The sequence below is a fragment of the Aphelocoma coerulescens genome, chromosome 2 (assembly GCF_041296385.1).
Source record: "Aphelocoma coerulescens isolate FSJ_1873_10779 chromosome 2, UR_Acoe_1.0, whole genome shotgun sequence".
NCBI classification, from domain to species: domain Eukaryota; kingdom Metazoa; phylum Chordata; class Aves; order Passeriformes; family Corvidae; genus Aphelocoma; species Aphelocoma coerulescens.
Genome location: NC_091015.1, coordinates 4,470,676 through 4,489,692, shown reverse-complemented (window position 1 = coordinate 4,489,692; position 19,017 = coordinate 4,470,676). Strand labels below are relative to the sequence as shown.

The 19,017-nt window shown below is 46.2% G+C and overlaps 1 protein-coding gene across 4 annotated transcripts in view; it reads left to right on the top strand.

Annotated features, from left to right (window-relative positions):
- Window positions 1-19,017, top strand: part of LOC138106176 (mitogen-activated protein kinase kinase kinase 3-like) — a 76,514-nt gene that overhangs the window by 26,765 nt on the left and 30,732 nt on the right. For 2 of the 4 annotated variants that reach the window (XM_069006319.1, XM_069006320.1), the window contains exons 3-5: window positions 7,357-7,466; window positions 16,958-17,001; window positions 18,012-18,111. In XM_069006319.1, the coding sequence (XP_068862420.1) occupies window positions 7,357-7,466; window positions 16,958-17,001; window positions 18,012-18,111 (254 nt within the window). Of the gene's footprint in view, window positions 1-7,157; window positions 7,235-7,356; window positions 7,467-16,957; window positions 17,002-18,011; window positions 18,112-19,017 lie in introns of those variants that run through there. The other 2 variants (XM_069006322.1, XM_069006321.1) reach the window with 2 other exon arrangements.

Sequence of the window (19,017 nt, the reverse complement as noted above, 5' to 3'; positions counted from 1 at the left end):
TGCCTGGTGCACCCTTTAGCATTATAATTCTTTGATAAGAAGAAATGTGCTTATAAGAACCCCCAGCACATCACAGCACTGGTTTTCTATGTGAGTTTGTGTGTCCTGAGCTCAAGACGTTAGTGAGCAAACTCTTGGCAAGAGATCCTGCATATCAGGAGGGTCTTTCCTCACTTCCTCCTGTATAATTGCTCTGCTTGACTTGCTGGGCTGTGCCCTGCCCTTGAGTCCTACGCAGGGGTGACCTTGGCATCCCTTGGGTGGGGTTGCAGGAGGGAGAACGGCAGCAGGATCCAGCTGCTGGTGAGCCTTTGCTGACTTGCAAAGGGAACGTGCTCCACTGGTGTGTCTGCTGCACTGCAATCTGCTTTGGAGGAGGGTAATTGGATAATTTTTCTCTTTATCAGATTCTGGACGTGGCTCCAGATGGTGGCAAAATGGTTTGTGCATGTGGGTTGAATTTATGTGGAGGTTTGTCTGGATCTCACTAGATGGGTGCAGGCAGCGCTCTGTTTGCCACAGATCATCCACAGGCAGCCCTTCCAAGGGGATGAGTTGCACAACAGTATTTGTTGCTGCCTGTCAGAGTGTCTGGGTCCCTTCTTTGCTTGCTTGGGGGCTTTTGTCATGGTCCAAGTCAGGCTCCTGAGTCTCTGGCTCACTGGGGTCCTTCCTAGTATTGACTGGGACAGTCAGTGATGGTGTTTACTTACTAATTGATCCCTTCTGTTAAGAATCAGAATCATTTAGTTTGGAAAAGACCCTTGAGATCATCAAGCCTGTGCTGTACCTCTGCCCCCAGTTTCTTGTGCATGGCTTGAGTCCTGGTGGCTGTACCTGCCTGTTCATGGTGTTTGCAGGTGCTGAAGAAACCCCAGGTCAGGGTTTCTCTTCATCTCCAAGCTTTTTCCCCCTCTGGCTTTTGGAGAAAAGGCAGCGTGTATCTTCACAAGCAAGTTGTTTGACACCTGCTCTCACATGGGTGAGTGTTGTTGTGTTCCCTGAGAGACCTGGCCTGGTCTGACACTGACCTTCTGGGGCAGTGGGCAACCCAGGTGGCTACTGGTCTGATAGATGTGGACTTGCACTGTAACATGTGGGCCAAGTTTGCTGTTACCCCCTGCTCACACAGCAAACAGACATGAAAAGGTGCTTTGGCCACTGAACATTATGTGCTTCTTTGATGTTTTCTCTTGATTAAAAAAAACCCAACCAAACCAAAACAAAAAAAAAACCACTGGAAAGAGCTTTAGGAATGAACAAAGTATCACTCTAGTGGCAGAAGCTATGTATTTCTGTTTACTTAAATGAAGAAGGGTTAAAAGGAGATGAAATCACAGTCTGTGAGTACCTGGAGAAGATGGGGAGTGTCTATTAACAGAAGGGTCTCTAAGATACAGGGGTACCAAGATCTAATGAGTAGAATACAAAGCAAGCTGTATTCTCAAACTGGAATTGAGGTATTGCAAAGAGGTTACTGCAGTAAGTGCAAGAGCTCTTCAAGCTCAGGCTTTCTGAAGAGGCTGTTTTGTGTGATTCCAGGTCAAGGCTGGGATGTGGGATGTGGAGGTTGCTGAAGGAGTTGCTGTGCCCTTTGTATACAGCCAGGAAGGCCAGATCCAGTTAAGTCCTCTCTGGATTTAAGCTCCTTTAATGTGCTTAGCTCTGGCTGCAGACTTGTGTGGTCTTGAGCAAGGTTTTTGTCTGTCTCAGATTCCTGTCCATCAAATGAGACATAAAACCCAGCCCATCTCCCTTTCCTCCTGACAGTGTAGCTGAAATTCCATCAGGAGTTCCATCAGGGCTGCCCTTTGCAGGTACTGAGTGATGCCAGGGGAGTGAGTCTTGTCTTCCAGTTCAGGTGCCCTTTGGTAAGAGATAAATGTTGTATACCAGTCAAACCAAAAACTGTGTACTTTCAAAAAAAAAAACCAGAGAAAATGAAAGGCTGATGTCTGTTCAGACCAAAGGCAGGATTGTCAGTGTCATCGTCATCATGTGGCTCCATATTTATTTTCACTGTGTTTTATTCCATTTCAGTATTTTTTGTCACTGTATATTTGAAGTCTTGCCTTCGAAAGGGCTTTTACTGAACGTGACAGTGTTTCTGTGCAGCTCCCCATCCTCTCTTCATCCCCCTCTCAGCCTCCACAGAACTCTTCCCTCTGCCTGGGGATATCCCCAGTGGCTGCATCACCTCCTGGAGAGGTGGATGCTGGCGGTGGAGGGTGCTGCTGGAGTTTACACAGGCAAATGCACTATCAAGCATCAGGGCTGTGAAAAGCACAGTGGGATCTTCAGTGACCACAAGTGGTCACATCTGTGGTTTTTCTCTGGATCCAAGAGCATGCAGGGCCCTGGAGCTGCACGCTCCAGCCTCGCTCAGGAATGACTCACAGGACAATATTCTTCCCTCCTGCAACGCCCAGGACTTTTCCCAGACTCTTCTCAGCCCTGGTTCTGCCTGGTGTGTGTGTGAGAGGCCCAAATCAGAACTCACCATGTTTTACAGGACTCTGCTTTACTTCTGCAGGCTTTCCTGTGGGCTTCATCCAGCTGCTGCTGCTTTTTTTTTTTTTTTTTTTGCAGTGTTGATGGAAGCAGCTTCATGAAACTACCGTAAGCTGCCTCTTAGCAATGACCTATTAGTGAAGCCAACAATAACAGCAGTGTCTAGACCAGCTGAACACAGCTAAATTATTCCTTTGTCCCTTCTTCATTTGCTTTTTCTCCTGACTCTTGAATTGTTTTGGGTGGTCCATGTTGACCTTCAGGCTTTCTATTTCTCCCTTTTAAATTTTTTTTTTCCTTCTCTTTGAGCAGTGACCTTGCTGTACTAAGACTGAAAGTCCAGGTTCCTCTCTCCCTCATGCAGACTGGAACCTAAGGCCATGTAGCAACGCCGGAAACGTGTCTCTGAAGGGCAGAGAGATGTGTCATCTGCTGGCTTTTTGATATCACTCCCTGGTTGATTTTGATGCCCCAGATTCATACTGGTAGTGCCTGGGACTTGTGAGTCTTAACATCTTGCAGAACTGTAAACCTGATGAGAGAAGGAGGCATTCTGGTTTTGATAAAAGATCCTGCCAAAATGGTTGAGTGTATTTTAATAAAAATATAAACCCTGTCTACTGGAGCTCCCCTGGTCATTGCTTCCTGGGAGTGCTCTTGGCTTTCTGCTCCTGTGTGTTCCTCTCTTCTATGTGGCTATGGATATATCCCCCCACCCCCAAACCTCTGGGAAATTAATATATTTTGAAACATCTATTATTTTTGGTTGGAAGTGGTCCTTGGTTGGAATGGGCTGGCAGTGTGATCAAACAAGATTTGCCACAGGAAGCTGATTTAAAAAGCACAAAATTAAGTGTGTTGGTGGAAAGTAGAGAAGAAAGAAATGAGTTTCCTACTAAGGGAAATAGCTGAAAATAAAGACAGAGCTGAGGATGGAAGAAGAGACACTGGGGACAGAGGGAGAGTACTAAGCGCAATTTATTTTTATGTTTCATTTTTGCTGTCTCTGTAATCAGCTTTTCTCTGTCGTGATCTTCCATGGTAGAAATAATTCTGTTTACATGTTGTGTTGGAGATCAAGTGGGATTTGTTGTAAAATTCATCCTGTCAACCCACAGTACCTTAAGTGAATTTGTACAAAACGATGCCAGAGTGGAGCTGGGCCGGGAGGTTGTTCGGGAGCAGGAACCTGCTCACGTTGCACAAAGATTTCCAGGAGTCTCCCAAGTCCATCTGAGCTCCGAGGATACTTCATCAGTGTTGTGCAACTCGCAGCTGTTTTGTTCTGGAGCCATGGCAAAGCCTGGGGAGGTGTTTGCTGTGCAGCCTCAATGCTGCCTTCTCACAAGGCTGAAGAACATTTGGGTCCTGCCAGGGCTGGATCAGGAGAACAGGATTTTTCCTGTCCCTTGGGCACGAGATTCCTGACAATTGGCATTTTGTCCCTGGTAGAGCCATCCATCCTTCACCCTCTCCTGGCTTAAACCAAGCCAAACAGAGAAGGAGCAGCCTGTGACACCCCTTTTGCTGGAAAGGCTTGGGAGTGGCATTTGGATTTAATTATCCAGCTAGCTTCAGTGCTTGTTTGAATTTTGACTGCACTGGCTGAGCTGGCTGCGTATTTCCATGGAACAAAGTTCTCCACCCTTCTTGGGAGTCAGCTTGGAGACCCCAAGAGCAGTAATTAGGATGGGCAAGAGGTTCAGTCTGGAAAGTATCAGTCCCTGTGCAAAGCTGTCCTGAAGAGGACTGGGAAGTCTCGGTTTTGCAACTGATGATGCAAATTGTGCTGCTGCTGCTCAGAAGTTGCTTCAGAGCCTGGTGTGGGGGGTTTTGTTTTGAACAGCTTTGGTCATTGCCTCTCTGAAATTGCAGTTCTCTTAGAGTAAAAACACACTGTTAAAAGCAGTTGAAAAATACTTAAGCACATAGAAATATGTTAGTTCAAGGAAATATTGTATTTCTGCTTGTGCTTAAGTCATCTCTCACCCTCTGGCAGCAGAAAACAACCTTTCCTGCTTGTATAGGAAGAAGTTTTCTTATCTTATTTTGTAGCAGTTGTGTCATTTAGTATTTTAGTTTCTTGACAACGAACACTCACGTTTTGTAGTTAAAAATCCTCAAAAGCTTTTTAGAATGCTCTTTTGCATCAGTTTTTTTAGTAGATAGAGGAATGAGAATGCTGATTTGACAGTCAAATACAAGAAATAGCTTTTTCTTTTTTTTTTTTCCTTCAGTACCTATTCAGGACAACTGGAGCTCAGTTTTACACCACTGATTCTGGGCCAATTTAGTTGATGGTTGGGTATTTCTGGAAACTGTCTGAATTTAAGCAGTTACTGAAAGCGAGTGGGTTCTCCTTGCTTTGTTATGTTTGGAGAGATGCAAAAAGTCACTTCTGACAGAGATTTGTAGCCTGACTTCCTAAGAAATGTGACTTACCATGAACTGGCTTTGCAGCACCAGGAATTTTTAAACCTGTGTTTGGTGGACTTGGAAGTCTGTTACAAAAAGTTTTGGCAAAATTGGTGTGTAGATAGAGGAGGAAGACGATGTCATATAAACCAGGGCACTGGTGACTTAACCAGAGATTCCTCTCCTGGAAGATGCTGCTGGCCATGGCCAGGGAGGTTTGGAGATGGGAGAGGGGTGGTGAATTGGGTGGTTTTGCTACCGAAGCCAGGCTCTGCCTCTGCCTGCTGGCCCTGTTGGCCCGTGACATTACAGATTGTGTTTTGTGTCAGGCAGTTCAGGAAACTTTTGTTGTCACTCGCTGGAAAAAAAGAAAGGGGTGAGGGGCACTGTAGAGATTAGAGCTTTGGTGGAAAATTCCTGGAGGGCGGCGTAAGGGGGTTTTGTTTTTGTGGGTTTGTTTTAGCTCGTCCCTCCCCCTGTTCCCCCTGCACAGAAAAAAAAAAAAAAAAAAAAAAGCTTTTTTTCCTTCTTTTTTTGTGTTGGGTAGTTTCCTACTACAAAATCTCAGTGGAAAACTATGGTTGTCCCAGAGGTCCTTTAAAAAAAAACCAAACCAAAACAAACCAACAACAACAAAAGAAAAACACCCCAAACCCAAACTGTGGGGACATTTTTGATGTGTTTCTCTTTTGTTGGTTTTTTTTTTCCTGAACTAGAACTGAAAATTGTCTTGAGTTTTTTCCTGTAGCGTTTCAGGCTGTGTTCTCTGCCACCCCTCTGGAAAAACACACCCGTGCTTTTAGTAAGTAGGGAGATGTGGAAGGCAAAAGGGATTACATTTTTTGTAATTACATTACAAAAAATTACATTTTCATACTTTGGTATGAATTTTATTATTTTGCCAATTATGGATGTACAGATATGTTTCTATATTAAACATGTATACACACATTGCCTACAGGAAAATGTAGGCTTTATCCAGATAGTTTGGTGTAGGCATTGGAGATCATTTCTGAGCTCTGAAATGTGAGACTGGATTTTTAACATTTTCCCCCAATTTTTCCCCTTATTTCTTTAATATGCTCTGGGAGCACAGCACACACGAGGAGTCTTTTTCTCATGTACCTGGGTTTTTTTCATAGCTTCAATCCTGATAGAACCCAGCTGGAGGAGCAGAAAAAGAGGAGATGATGTTGTCTCTGAGCACGAGGATCCAGGACATACACCTCCTTGGGGAAAGATCCTCAGTATTTGGGCCCAGTCCTGTCTGATTTCATACAGTTTTTGTAATTTTTCACATATTTGTGGACTTTGAGTTAAGTCTGCAGGCTGGCCTGGTGTAGGGGTGTTTCTGTCCCTGGAGACACTAATTTTCAGACAAGATTTGTAGCTGTATTTGTATTTTTGACAGTAATAGCTGCATGTGCCTCACACTTGCCTTGACTGTATCACAAACATGGAGTGTGCAGTGGGTTCTCACTAATGTGTGCCCTGCCCTAAGTCTTGACAGGGTTCTTAGTTCTTTCAGTTGGTATTTTGCAGTGCAACCCTTTATAGCTGCTTTAGGAGGCCACAGCCACAGATGCCAAAGTGTTGAAAAGAAGGAGAATGGTTTCAGATCCAATGGGTCCCTCAAAGTTCTCCCATTACTGCAGAATCAGAAATCCCATGCAGGCTTCCAGTGTCTTCTCTGCAGCATTGCTGAGTTTCTCTCTTTTCATGGATTCCTTGGCCTCTCCCCTGGTTTCTCACTGCCTCTGGCTTTGCAAGTCAGTTGTGGGTCTTGTCCACCTTTAATGAAGGAGAAGGAAAGGCAGAGATGAAGAACTGTGTTGTGCTCCCTCACCTGCTGCTGTAATCCTGAAAGGTTTCTGTCCTGTAGAGCATCAACTTACACCTCACAAAGTGGATCCACTGCCATGGGCAGTGATCCCTGCTATGGGCAGGGGCACCTTCCACTATTCCAGGTTGCTCCAAACCCCATCCAGCCTGGCCTTGGACACTTCCAGGGATAGGGCAGCCACAGCTTGTCTGGACAATCAGGGCCTCACCACCCTCAGAGAGGAAAATTTCTTCCTAATATCCAATCTCAACCTGCCCTCTTTCAATTTAAAGGCATTTCCTTGTGTCCTATCACTGCATCCCATTATCAAGAGTCCCTCTCCAGCTTTCTTGCAAGCACTTTCAGGTGGGGGCAATGAGATCTCATTATTTGTCTTACCTGTGATGTAGAAACCTGTATTTTTTAAGACAGGATGGGCTGAAGGAGACTGTGGTGTGGTCTTGGAATGCCTCTCTTAATAGGAAGGTTTGACATTGTGTCTTTTGATCAATTTGTGCTGAAAGTTTATATTTGCAGTGCTGTATTTTCACTCTGCACATCCGAGGGCAGAGTTGTTTTCCACACTTCAGTTGTCTCTTCTTTTGCAGATGAAGAAGAAGCTCTGCACTCTATTATGAAGGATTTGGCAGCGTTGGGCAAATGTGGGGGGCTGCTGGACAACAACAGGAATAAAAACAGTGTCCACTCCAACAAACAGGTAAGGCATTGCTTCTTTAGTCCACCCCAAACTCCAGCAGACCAGAGAGGTGGGCTTGGTGCTTGCCATGCTGGCAGAGCAGAGTTTAAGTGTTAGAACTGAAGTTAACAGGTGCTCAGCACATCAGAAATACCATAATTTTACCAAGTTACGAGCTTCATGAGCTCTTTTTGAAGGGCTGAAAGGAAGTTGCAGGCATTCCTGTATCACAGAGAAGCAGAGAAGAGTGATTCCCCACATTATTCACAAATACAACAACCAAGCCTGAAACTGGGTTTAAATCTCAATTCTTACCTCAAGGCACTTCTAACTGTTGTTTAGCTCTGAAAGCAGCAGAACTTGTTTCAGGCTGTGCAGCTTTAGGACTTGGATAAGTCAATTGTTTTCTATTGACAGCATTAATGAAATACAATATTTATTATGTGCACATTTTACTTCAGATATTTGAAAGATAGGCTGCCAATTCTGAGCTGTAGACACCCAGGCTCTTTGGGGAGAAGTAATGTCATTCTTATATAAAGTGTTTAATTATGAATTACTGCTGTTTATCTTTATGCTCCTAAATCCAAAGGTTTTGGCCCTGTTGCACATTCAGAGCTGTTTTGGTGAGCAAAAAAACGTTGTCCCTTGAGCAATGTCAGAAATTATTTGCTGACATTGATACAATAGCTGAAGTGGATTTAATAGCCTGTTTGTGTATGGAACAAGTATTACGCGAACGTGAAAGTTGTGAAGAAAGAATTCAGTTGTCAAAATAGCAAGAAAAAAAGGGAGAAAAAGATTAAGATAACTGGGGAGCTGCTGGAGAAGTATGGCAGCAAATCCACTTGGAATTCCACCTCTAGTGCTATGGTTTAGAATGAGCTTGCAGTCAACTCTGCAATTGCTGGATGCCTATCACGGAAGAAAACAAACTGTCATTTACTGTCGTCATGCATTTTTTAATGGCACTTGTGCTACAAAGAAGTCTGGGTGCAGAGAGGAAAAATCCCTTCCCGAATCCCTCAGGACTTCCCAGCCATATGCAGACGAAAACACGTGTGCATGTCTTGTTTCAAAGTGTGTCCTGGCGGTAGCAGCTGTCCAAGTTGAATCACTGGGTTTGTGTTCAGCTCAGGCTGAAATAAGTCCAAGATGTTTACAGAACTGCCCAGAGAAACTCGGGGCTGGCTCCCTGCAGCTGCAGGCAAAGCAGAAAACCCTGTGCAGCTTTGGATGGCTCTGAGGGCAGCATCTTGTGCGTGGTGGTGGGTGGGGACCGTGCTGAGCCAGCTCGGGTTGCTTTCAGGGTAGCAAAGCTTTTCAGGCTCCTCTTAAATTCCCCATTTGTTTTGCGCAATGGGGGAAAATCCCTACTGTTGTTTTTGAGACCTGGGCTGTTAATGCAGCACATACACAGTTAACCAGATAATTAGTCAAAAATAAGGAAAGCAGTAGTTCTCATTGACTGAATTCTTATCTGCATAAAGTTGGCATCTTGCAATCAAGTCCCTACCCACAGCCCATCCACTCTGCATCTTCATTTATAAATCACCGGTGGAGTTACGCCGTGCTCTGGTATCAGCTGTAGAATGGTTGGCTGCCACTTGTTTGATTTTATTATAGCAGGAATCAGACTTTCCTTCTTATCACAGCATTGATGCTTGGAGGAACACTGATTTTTCTTTTTACCCGTAAGTGGAGCAGCTGTAGCTGCATGCTCAGGGTTGCTCAGAGCTCTCTGATGGAGGAGATGTGGATGGTCAGGATCCCGCTCTCCTCGCGCATCCGGAGCTGAGGGTTCAGACCAGCAGGCCCCAGGAGATGAAGGGCGTTGGAGGATGTTGAATTGTTGCCTCACTAAATTGGACTGGCTGGAACACGTCTGGCTCGCGGGATGGCGGGAGGCAAGTTTGGGACGCGGGGAGTGGCCAAAGGAGGTGGAATTAGTGGGGACTTGGTTCGTGTTTGCAGCTCAGTTTAATCAGCTTGTTTGGGTCACTTTTAGGAGTTTTGTTTCCTTGTTTTTCAGGACAGAAATTGATGTGGGGGAGAGATTGCTTTGGAAATGCTGTTGTTGTGCTGGTGATTTGTTGTTCCTTTGGCACTTGGTTTTCCCTTTTTATTTTTTATTTTTCCCTGTGGTTAGGTTGGCTGGTTGGGCTGAGGGATGCCCTGCACATTTCCCTTCTTGGAGAGGGAGTGAGGCACAGGGGCATTTTGGTGATAAAATGTCCTCTTGGTTATCTCATTGTTGGTACCTCTCATGAGGCCCTGCAGCAGCCTGCTCACGTTGAGCTACTTGGGTCTGGGAGTTCAGTTGTTAGATTAATAAAATAATATTTCTTTTTCTGTGGAAAAATGTTTTTTCTGAGGCATGGGAATCCTTTAGTCAGTGTTCCAAATTTCCACTGAAAGACAGAGTTAAACAAGAATGTGTTGGCTAGCTAGCCAGTTCTCTGTGGCTTGCTGCAGTTTTTTGGTACACAGAGAAACACAACTGAAGTGCTATCTCATTCCTGTCTCCTGGAGGGCTTCCTTAGTGCTCTCTGGACACAAGCTGAAATTTGAATCCTGCCAGATTGTATTCCTAGTAGGCCTGGGCCACACAAGAAAACAGCCTGTTGGTGGTGTGTGCTCCAAAATATTTCTTTCCCAAAATATCGATAGTTTTGCTTCAGATCATCTTAAGAAATGAACATCCTTTGGCAAATTTTGTGAAAATCCTTCTTTTCTTAGTTTTCTTCCCTCACAAACGAGTTTAGGGCAAAGGCTGGGTTTCTGGCTGTGCAGTGCCTCGTGGCAGAACAAGCTGGAAATGAGAACAGCACAGTGTGGATGATTTTCCTCCCTTGAATTGCCCAGGCAGCTGGCAGCAGATCTGATGGCTGAGCTGGAGTCTCCTGAGTCCTGGTCAGGTGTGGCAGCCACTACATCGTCCTGCCTCTCTGCCTTGTGGGAATTATAGGGGCACACATGGACACCCTTTTCCTTCCCCATGTTAAAGCAGAGCCATTCTTTGGGAACAAAGGGATCATTCTGACAGTACTCCTAGAGCAACTTCTGCACTGGTATTCCTCTGTTATGCCTTTAATCACTCCGTGATTCCTTGTGCATCCTCTGGCATGGCTGGAAGGAGTCCTTTTAGGCTATCTCTTGGACTGAACAAAGGAGTTTGTTTATAAAAATGTCTCTGAAGAGGGGATGGAGGAAACAGAAGAATGAAGATCTGCATTAAAGAAAAAGAACAGAAACCTCAAATAATTAAGAAATCCTGAACAAAAGGATGGAGGGAGAAAAGAGCAATTAAATTAGCATTTATTTTGTTATCTATTTCTGTGCACATACATTCACTTCTATAAATAGCACTTGGCAACTGGCAGCATGAAGCTGGTTGTCAGTGGGCCTCTGTCACGGCCGATGACAGCCAGCAACTCCTCTGCCACCTTAATCATGATGGCAAGTTCTCCCACGGCAATTAAATATTTGTAAGAAATGTTTCTCCACGTACATCAAATGTCAGACTGTCCTAAAAAGTTGTTCTTATAGTAAATTACCTCTGGACTCTCTTCTGTTTGCCAAGCTGGATGCAAGACAGGGCTTGCTCATAACTCTGGTAAAATGCAGCTCATTTTATGGGGCTCTCTGTGGGTCTTTGAGCAGCCTGAAAAAGGAGTTAGGCTTTATCACCTGTTTTACATTTGGGGAATGTGATGTGGATGGGGGAAGATGGGAATCTGCAGGGATTTCCCCACCTGGGGAGCAGCACTGACTGGGAGAACCTTGGCTGGAGATGGCAAAGGCAGGGAAGTCCCAAGGACTTAAGAGGCTTTCCCATGTCTGCGTGTGGAGCTGACTTGGATGCGAAGAGGGTGATACCAATGAGAAATCCAGCTGGATAAAAGCTATTCTCTGTCAGGTGGGTGGTTTTAGATAAACATTTTGAAGCATGTGATTTCTGCTGCTGTCTGAAACAGAAATGTCTGTAACAAGCAGCAGTGACCCTTCTAGACATCATCTTTCTACTGCCCTCTGAGCTGCTCAGGTGCTGGACTTGCTTTCAGAGGAAAGCAAGCTGCAAGGATCCAGGGGGACTGGGATATATCATGCCTTCCACCCCTGAAATGAGAAGGGGGCAATGCCAGACAAACTCCTTTCTGTCTGATTGCTGAATAACCCGGTGTGCGTGGGGGTTCTGTGCAGATAATTCCCAATGACGTGGATTAGTCATCTCCTCTTGCGGTCTGGGGCCGTGCTCCAGCTGTCTGGCGTGTAAGGAACGTCCTGCTGCTGAGGGCAGGGGCGAGCACAGGGCTGATGCAAACAACCTGCACCTTGGGGAAGTGTAGGAGTCCCCCCAGCCTGGCCCTGTGGTGCTGATTCCTCTTAGCCAGTGCCAGGAGCTGAGGAGGAATCCCACCGTTTTGTGGCTTTGTACAAAGGGAGTAACTCGAGCGCTAATGCCTGCATGGCTCTGTGGGGTTTTCTCAGTGTTTCCTAATCCAGCAAGTAGAAAATAAGAGAAGTGAAAATTATCCCTCTGATTACCCTGTGGCACGCAAAAGTGAGTGTATTTTATTGCCCCTGTATTACCCAAGGGGGAAACTGAGGCAAAATAAGTGCCCGGGGTCTCGTGGGTGGATATGAGTAAGGCTGGAATGAGCCCCTCTTGGAGCAGCACCAAAGGGAATAGGAAGCCCCTTGTGATGATTTTTCCTGACCACAGAGGGGGTTTATGCTGAAGTCAGAGGCTTTGTCCCAGCTGGTTTGTGAGGCAACTGTGGATTTGGGTTGAAGAAGTGCTCCAAAGGCCCCATCCCTGTGATGTCTCAGCATGGGCAAAGCTGTCCTCTGGTTGGATTTGACAGGAGCAGCTTTAAAGCGAGCCACAGAGGTGGCATCTGCACAGAATGCTGTTTCTGATGGCAGCTGAGTTTAGGAGGAGGAGAGGGCATGATGGGGGGAATCTTTGAATTTGTGCTGGTCTGGGATTTTCCAGAGTGGCAGTTTTAGTTGTTTTGGGACACAGGCGTGGCAGGGCTGGCTCCTCTTCTGGCTTCCTACCTGCCTCTGCCATTAGCCTTCTCCATGGGCATTGCTCAGCTTGGACTTGTACCCCAGTTTGAGCAACCCCCTGGCTGTTCAGCAGAGAGGGTTCTTAGCACCTTCTGCTCCTCCAGAGCCACTTCCATTTTAGGACTAACAGCTTGTTTTCCTGCTCTCCGTGTGTGCTTTTATTACAAACAGCAGTCAGCTCTTCAGGGATCTCTGTATAAGATCATGATTCACCTCATTTGGAAACACTTTTTCCATTCTTTTCCAACGTTTTCCTTAATCTAAACCAGCACACAGGGCTGTTGCTCCAGCTCTGAGGGACGGAGCTTGGCCAAGCCTGCTGGGGTACATGGTCCCCAGCCAAGAGGCAAAAGTTGCCCCTTTTGTCTTCAAATTCCCATTGAATTCTCTCTCTGAAGCTTGGCAGTTGTGGTCTTTTCTCCGTGGAATCAGAAGTTTTGAGGAAAGAGCTAAAAATACCTCAAGGAAAGCCTGGAAAGATGGCAGTGGGTTTGTGGCCACGGCAGTGGATTTGCTTTTTCCTTTCGGAGGAATATGGCAAGAAAGAGTAAAATACCATTTGTTTGCAGGGCTGGAGGAAATGCCGGGACAAGTATTTTGGAGAAGAAATTCTTGTAGAAATGAAGGGAATGACTGTGGTATTTCCTGTCGGGGCTGTCGCTGGTTTTGTTTGTGTCGCAGCAGGGCCTGCAGGCGCCGGCCGGGCCGTGGGCTCCTCTGTGCCCCGCATCGTACGGAAACGCACACGGAGAGGGAAAGCTGCTCAGTACATACAGCCCAGGAGGCCAAGCACCTCAGTTCTGTGCCTCTCTCTACCACTGTTCTGCTTCAGAGAGTGAATCACAGAATGGTTTGGGCTGGGAAGCTGTTAAAATCCAGCCTGTCTGCTGTGGGCAGGGACATCTGTCACTAGACCAGGTTGCTCAGTCCAACCTGACCTTGAACACTTCCAGGGATGAGGCATCCACAGCTTTTCTGGGCAACCTATTCCAGTGTCTGATCAACCCAAGAGCAGAAAATTTCTTCCTTATATCCAACCTCAGTCTAGCCTCTTGCTGTTGAAAACTGTTGCCCTCATCCAGTCACTACTGGACCAGGTAAAAAGTCTCTCTCCATCTTATAAAGCCCCTTTTATATATTGAAATGCTGCAATAAGGTCTCCATGGAGCCTTCTCCTCCCTAGGCTGGGCTCTCTCTTCATACCCTTATCCAAAGCCCCTCCTGCCTTTGTGCCTCAGTTTCCCTTGCTTGCTCCATTACCTGCCTGAACTCTCACAGTGCTGATGAAAATGTTGCTTAAATGCTCTGCCAGAGCTCAGGGTTTAAGGCTGGTGCCTGTGACTGGCCTTAGTGCTCTGCTGCACTGTATTTTAACACAGGCCTTTGGATGTCACAGCTTGTTCTCCTACATCCGCTAAGGACCTCTTGATTGAAGGAGAACAGGGCTGCCCTTGACCTCATGTGACACCTGATGGGAGGGACAGTAAATAATACACCTGGCTTGTGCAAGGGGGACTCACATTCCTCACAAAATTGCAGAAGTGAGTAGGGCCCAGCAGCCTCTACCACCCACACCTCTTCCACCTCGACGTTTGCACACTGTGTTGAGTTCCTGACAGAGAAGGTGCTGGTCCTGCATTCCCCCTGATTGTTCATTTGAGTCTGGGTGCAGACTCACATGAGGTTCTGCTCCAGCTCTTGGCAGTGCCCCAGGCTCCCTGTGTAATCTTAAACCAGTTGCTCCAAACCAGACTTCCATGGGTGTTAGAAATCACAGCCTGCTCCAGCATTTAGGAAGTGCTTTGCATCCCCTGAGATTTCCTAGTACTTTGGGCAGTGCCCACTCTTTTTTTTTTTTTCTTTAAAAAAGGAAAAAAAGTATTTGTTGCTGATAGCAGTGATGAATTCAGCTTGAGCTGTGGGTCAAAAATATGAGCAAGACAAGGGAAGTCTGAAAAATTAAACTGTAATCAACTTCTCAGACTGATAAATATGAATTTATCCATCTCCCAAACGCTTGCTAGCTAAAGGTCTTGCTTTCCTTGAGGGAGGCAAGAGGTTAATGTGCTTTATACTGAAGAAAAATGTTATCTAATTAAGTAATGAAGTGAGTTTTCATTTCCCTGTTGCAGTCAGTGTGTTTGTGGCTCTTCTTGGGAGCAGAGCAATGTGGGGCAGCTGGTGTCCTTCTGCTGGCATCGGGCCATGGCACATTAGCCTTGTTGTTGATGTAGAAGAAAAGGATGCAGCAGGGTCGTGGCTCTTTTTCTTTTTTTTTTTTTTTTTTCATTTTCTTCTCTCTCTGGAGCTTTAGACGAGTGTTCTGACATTTTCCAGCGACAAGCTGTTTTTCAAAACTTGTTTGTCTGTGAAATCTGTGATGCTCAGCACAACCAGGCAGTGTGTGCTACATCCCAGCTCGGTGCAGCATTTGGGGCTGTGCTGAAAGTGAAACCTGTGTTTTGAAAGGTTTCCTGCAGTGAGGCCAGAGCTGTGTGAGCTCTTCCCCTTCCACGTCCTGCTCCTTTGTAAGGAGAAACCTCGAAAGTTCCTTGCCCTGATTTTTTTTTTTTCTCCCTTTCTTTAGAGAAGAGTTTTGTGGTGCTACAGTCAGTGAACCTACACTGGCCAATTTATTGCCAGCATCCAGAAGGGATGAACCAGCCAGGCCTGCTCAGAGAGGCATGTGCAAATAAAAATTGGCATAAAAGAGCCTATATCTTTCCTTTTCCAACACAGGTAATCCAAGGTGGCAACCCCACCTGTATTTGCCTGTCTCTGCAGAATGACTCGTACCTTCAGCACTAGGTTGGTTATGGTCATCTCTTCTTTTGAATTTTGGACTGGTTTAGAGTTAGTCTGGTATTTTTACAAGTTGGGCCTGGTTCTGGAAATAAACCTGGAGACTGTCCAAACTTTGTGGGTCTGGAGAACTGGCTATAGCCACTGAGGTGATGTAAGTGCCTGTTTAGCACAGGCCTGTATCACTGCTGGAGTGCCCCATTTGGTGACTGTCCCAGCACTGGTTCTTCCCAGCCCTTCCGAAAACACAGAAAATGCCACGAGCAGAGATAACAAGGATGCATTTTGGGTGATCCAACGTGTTTACCCTGAATCTGTTTAAGCTTTTCAACAGAATCGCCTCCAGCCTTGACTTCCTGAATTTTGGTGGGTGTTTGCAGAACTTGAGGAGCTGTCAGTTTAAAAATAAACTGAAGGGCGCCCGTCCAGCTCGTTTTCCTCATTAGGAACAAAGCTGTTTCATTGCAGCTCTGCTTTCCCTCTGAGAGGATGGAAAGTGTGCCTTCACATGCTGGCAGCCCAGGCCCAGAGATAAGTCCTGTGCTCAGGAAGGGCTGTCACCCACCCAGTTGGGAATTATCCCTGTGAGATGCCGGTGGAGCGGGACTGAGCCCTCCCTGGGGTTACACCTCGGAGGGAGGTGGCCAGCACTTCTCTCTCCATGGGAAGAGAACTGTTTGAAGAGGCTTGTGGGCACTGTGGGGGATAAAATGCTGGTTAAGTGGGGTGACTAGACCTGGTCTGGGAAGTAAAGAGGGTTTTGATCTGTGCTGGAAACCATCGGAAAGTCCTGGAATGATCTAAGGGATGCTAGAGGGATGTTTGGCTCAGACTTGGTCTGAGAAGCTGAAGGAATGAAAAGGCTCCTTGTGGTCTTGATTGCTGCTAAATATGCACAAATAGAGCATGGGAGAAGTGGCTTTTACTGGTCCCTGCACAGCTGTGTGCCCAGTGTGCCTGTGACTCCACTGGCTCTTCTTTGGGCAAATGTTGTGGTTTCTCTTGAGGTGAGCAATGGGTCAGTTCAGGGTGGGCATTTGCTGTGTATTGGGCCTGATACACTTTGCATTTTATAGGTCCTAACAAAATAGCAGCCAGCCCTACAAGCATCCTAGTGTTGTTGGCTTTAAAATCCTAGACTGTCTCCACTTGCATTAGAGAATGCTTGCCTTTACTTCTTAATTCTTTGCCCCAAATATTCCTGTGTTATAGTAAATACCCTCTGAGCTTTGTTTTTTGGGTTTCTAATAGAAAAGTACTGGGGTGAAACCATGGGAAGTGCTGAAGGTGGACAGGCATCAGACACTTTACATGTTGGCCTCTTTGATAATAGTGCCTTGCTCCCAAGTGAGCTCAGGACATTCACAATTTTTCACTTTATGAATGCATTTGACTAAAACAATTGTACAGATGAGTATCTTCTTGCTTATAGAAGAACTTACTTTTTGACAAGCACATTCCTCAGCAATGTGGGGTGTCCCAAAGTCTGTGAGTCCACCAGACAGCTTGGCCCTAGATAAACAGATGCCTAATGGAGTCAGGGGAGTCTCCCTGGGAACTCCTGTCAGCTTTGGATCTCTGAGTCAATCCAGGATGCAGTTTGGGACCTCACCATTCTCTGCTTTTTCTTTCAGCAGCGAAATGTCAGGATCAAGTTTGAATATGAAGGAGAGAAAAGGTAGGTACCCAGTCCAATCCCCCATTAGCACAGGGACAAATTACCTTTCCCCCCCAACACTGTCCTGCTGACTTCAGCCAGCTGCAGATGAGCTCACAGCAGGATTCCTTCCCCTAAAATCAGCTAGACTTTTATATCCAAGAGCCCTGCCTCATCATCCCATTTGCCACAAGAAGCTCCTGGGATCTGCATGCAGGCAAAATGGTTCCAAGCTGGAAGTCATTAAATGCCTTTTTTACCAGGGACCTTGGGTGCAGCTTGGATCCTTTTCTCTTGTTAATTCTTGAGCCCTGCTGAATCCCAGTGGAGCTGGAACTCTACAGAAATGTGTCCTTTGATTAGCAGTCCATGACACTTACTTAAGATAACCAGATTTTGGGCATGGGTCCCATAAAAATAGGGCTGGGAGTTAAAGCTTGTCCGCCCTTCCCTGCTTGACATTTTCATGGAATCACCTTTGCTTGGTACTTGGTGACTGTGACAGGGCAGGACACAGGCTGGTGGTCCAAGCTGCGTATTAAAGCCAAAGAAAATTAAAGTAGTGTTATGGTAGGGTTAGACTGTATAGACCTGCTGTAAATACCTGTAGAGGTGCTGCATGTGATGGTACAGGAGAGTCACAGGATGCCCAACTGCACCATCCCCACTCCCAGCCCTCCTCCCTATTCAAAGCCCCTTGCTGAAAATAGAGATGATAAATCACTGACTGGTGCCTGGTCTGGGTTTTCTCTAGTGAAGGGCTGCTGGACTTCCTTTGTTTCCACCTGTAACTCACACTAGAGGGAGGAGCAGAGGAGCACTAGGATATTTGGTAGATATTCTTGCTGGGTAGTCCAGTCCCCTCCTGGGCACAGCAGAGGAGCAGCATTTCTGTGAGAGTAAAAGCAAGGAGCAGGCTTTATGCTCTGTGATGGAATACAGGTCCTTTCTTCTGCACTGTCAGTCGAATCCCAAATTCCAGTATGCTTCTACTAAACTGAGACTGTTGTTGTATTTGTTTGTGTATACAGGATTATCCAGTTTCCAAGACCAGTCAAATTCAAGGAAGTGGTGCAGAAGGTCACGGATGCTTTTGGACAGACGATGGACTTGGTCTGTGTGAACAATGAGGTACTCTTCTCCTTACTGCTGAGGGGCAGCTTCAGGGGGCCTGGTGCCAACTTCAGAATTGAGCAGTGGTTTGTTCTGAAGGCTCTGCTTCTGCCTTTTACTTGGATGTGAAGAAAAATAACCTTATTTTGTGGTTCCCAGCTAGTGAGAGCACAAGAACTGTTGTCTGGACACAGTTCAGATGGATTCTCAGACTCCAAGCCAGGTTTTCCCTTCTCAAAATCATATCAATTAGGGCCTGTTGCGCAGGAACATTGTCTTTTCCCCAGAACAAAAGATCCCTCTCACTCAGTCAGGGCTGTGAAGTCTTCCTACCTTGGGGGCAGTCGCTGGGAGTGTGAAGTGCAGAGCAGGAGGGCCAGTGCTGCTCACACAGTGTTCTTTTATCCAGCACTGACTTTGTCTCACCCAAGCCTCAGCACGATGTGCACATTCTTGTGGCCGGGCCTGCAGTGAAATTGCATCACTGAGCGTTCCTCCAGCAGCTCCTGTGGCCACATAAAAGCAGCCAAGAAAGCCTCCCTCTGCAATCCTTGCATTTTAAGGCTTGAAGAGCTTTCTCCTCCATCATTCATCACATAGGCTTCTGTGTTTTTCCCACTTTCTCTTTGAGAAAGCACTGTGTGTGAAAGGAGGGTCCTGCTGAGGGCTGTTAGCAGAAGGGGGGAAATCCTTGGCATCTGTTTTGGTGTGCTCAGTGTTTTCTTGTGAGGCATCTGGAGCCACTGGACTCTCAGGGTGGGTTTGGCTTTGGGAAGGAAGAGAGGGCCAAATGGCAAAGAGGTGGGCTTTTAAACACAGATCTTTTTGGATCTGTCCTGACAGCTGGCTTGTTCAAGTATTAATTGCAGATGACCTGCAGCCTTTAATCAAAGTATGAATGGAGAGAGTGGTCCTGAAGAGAGC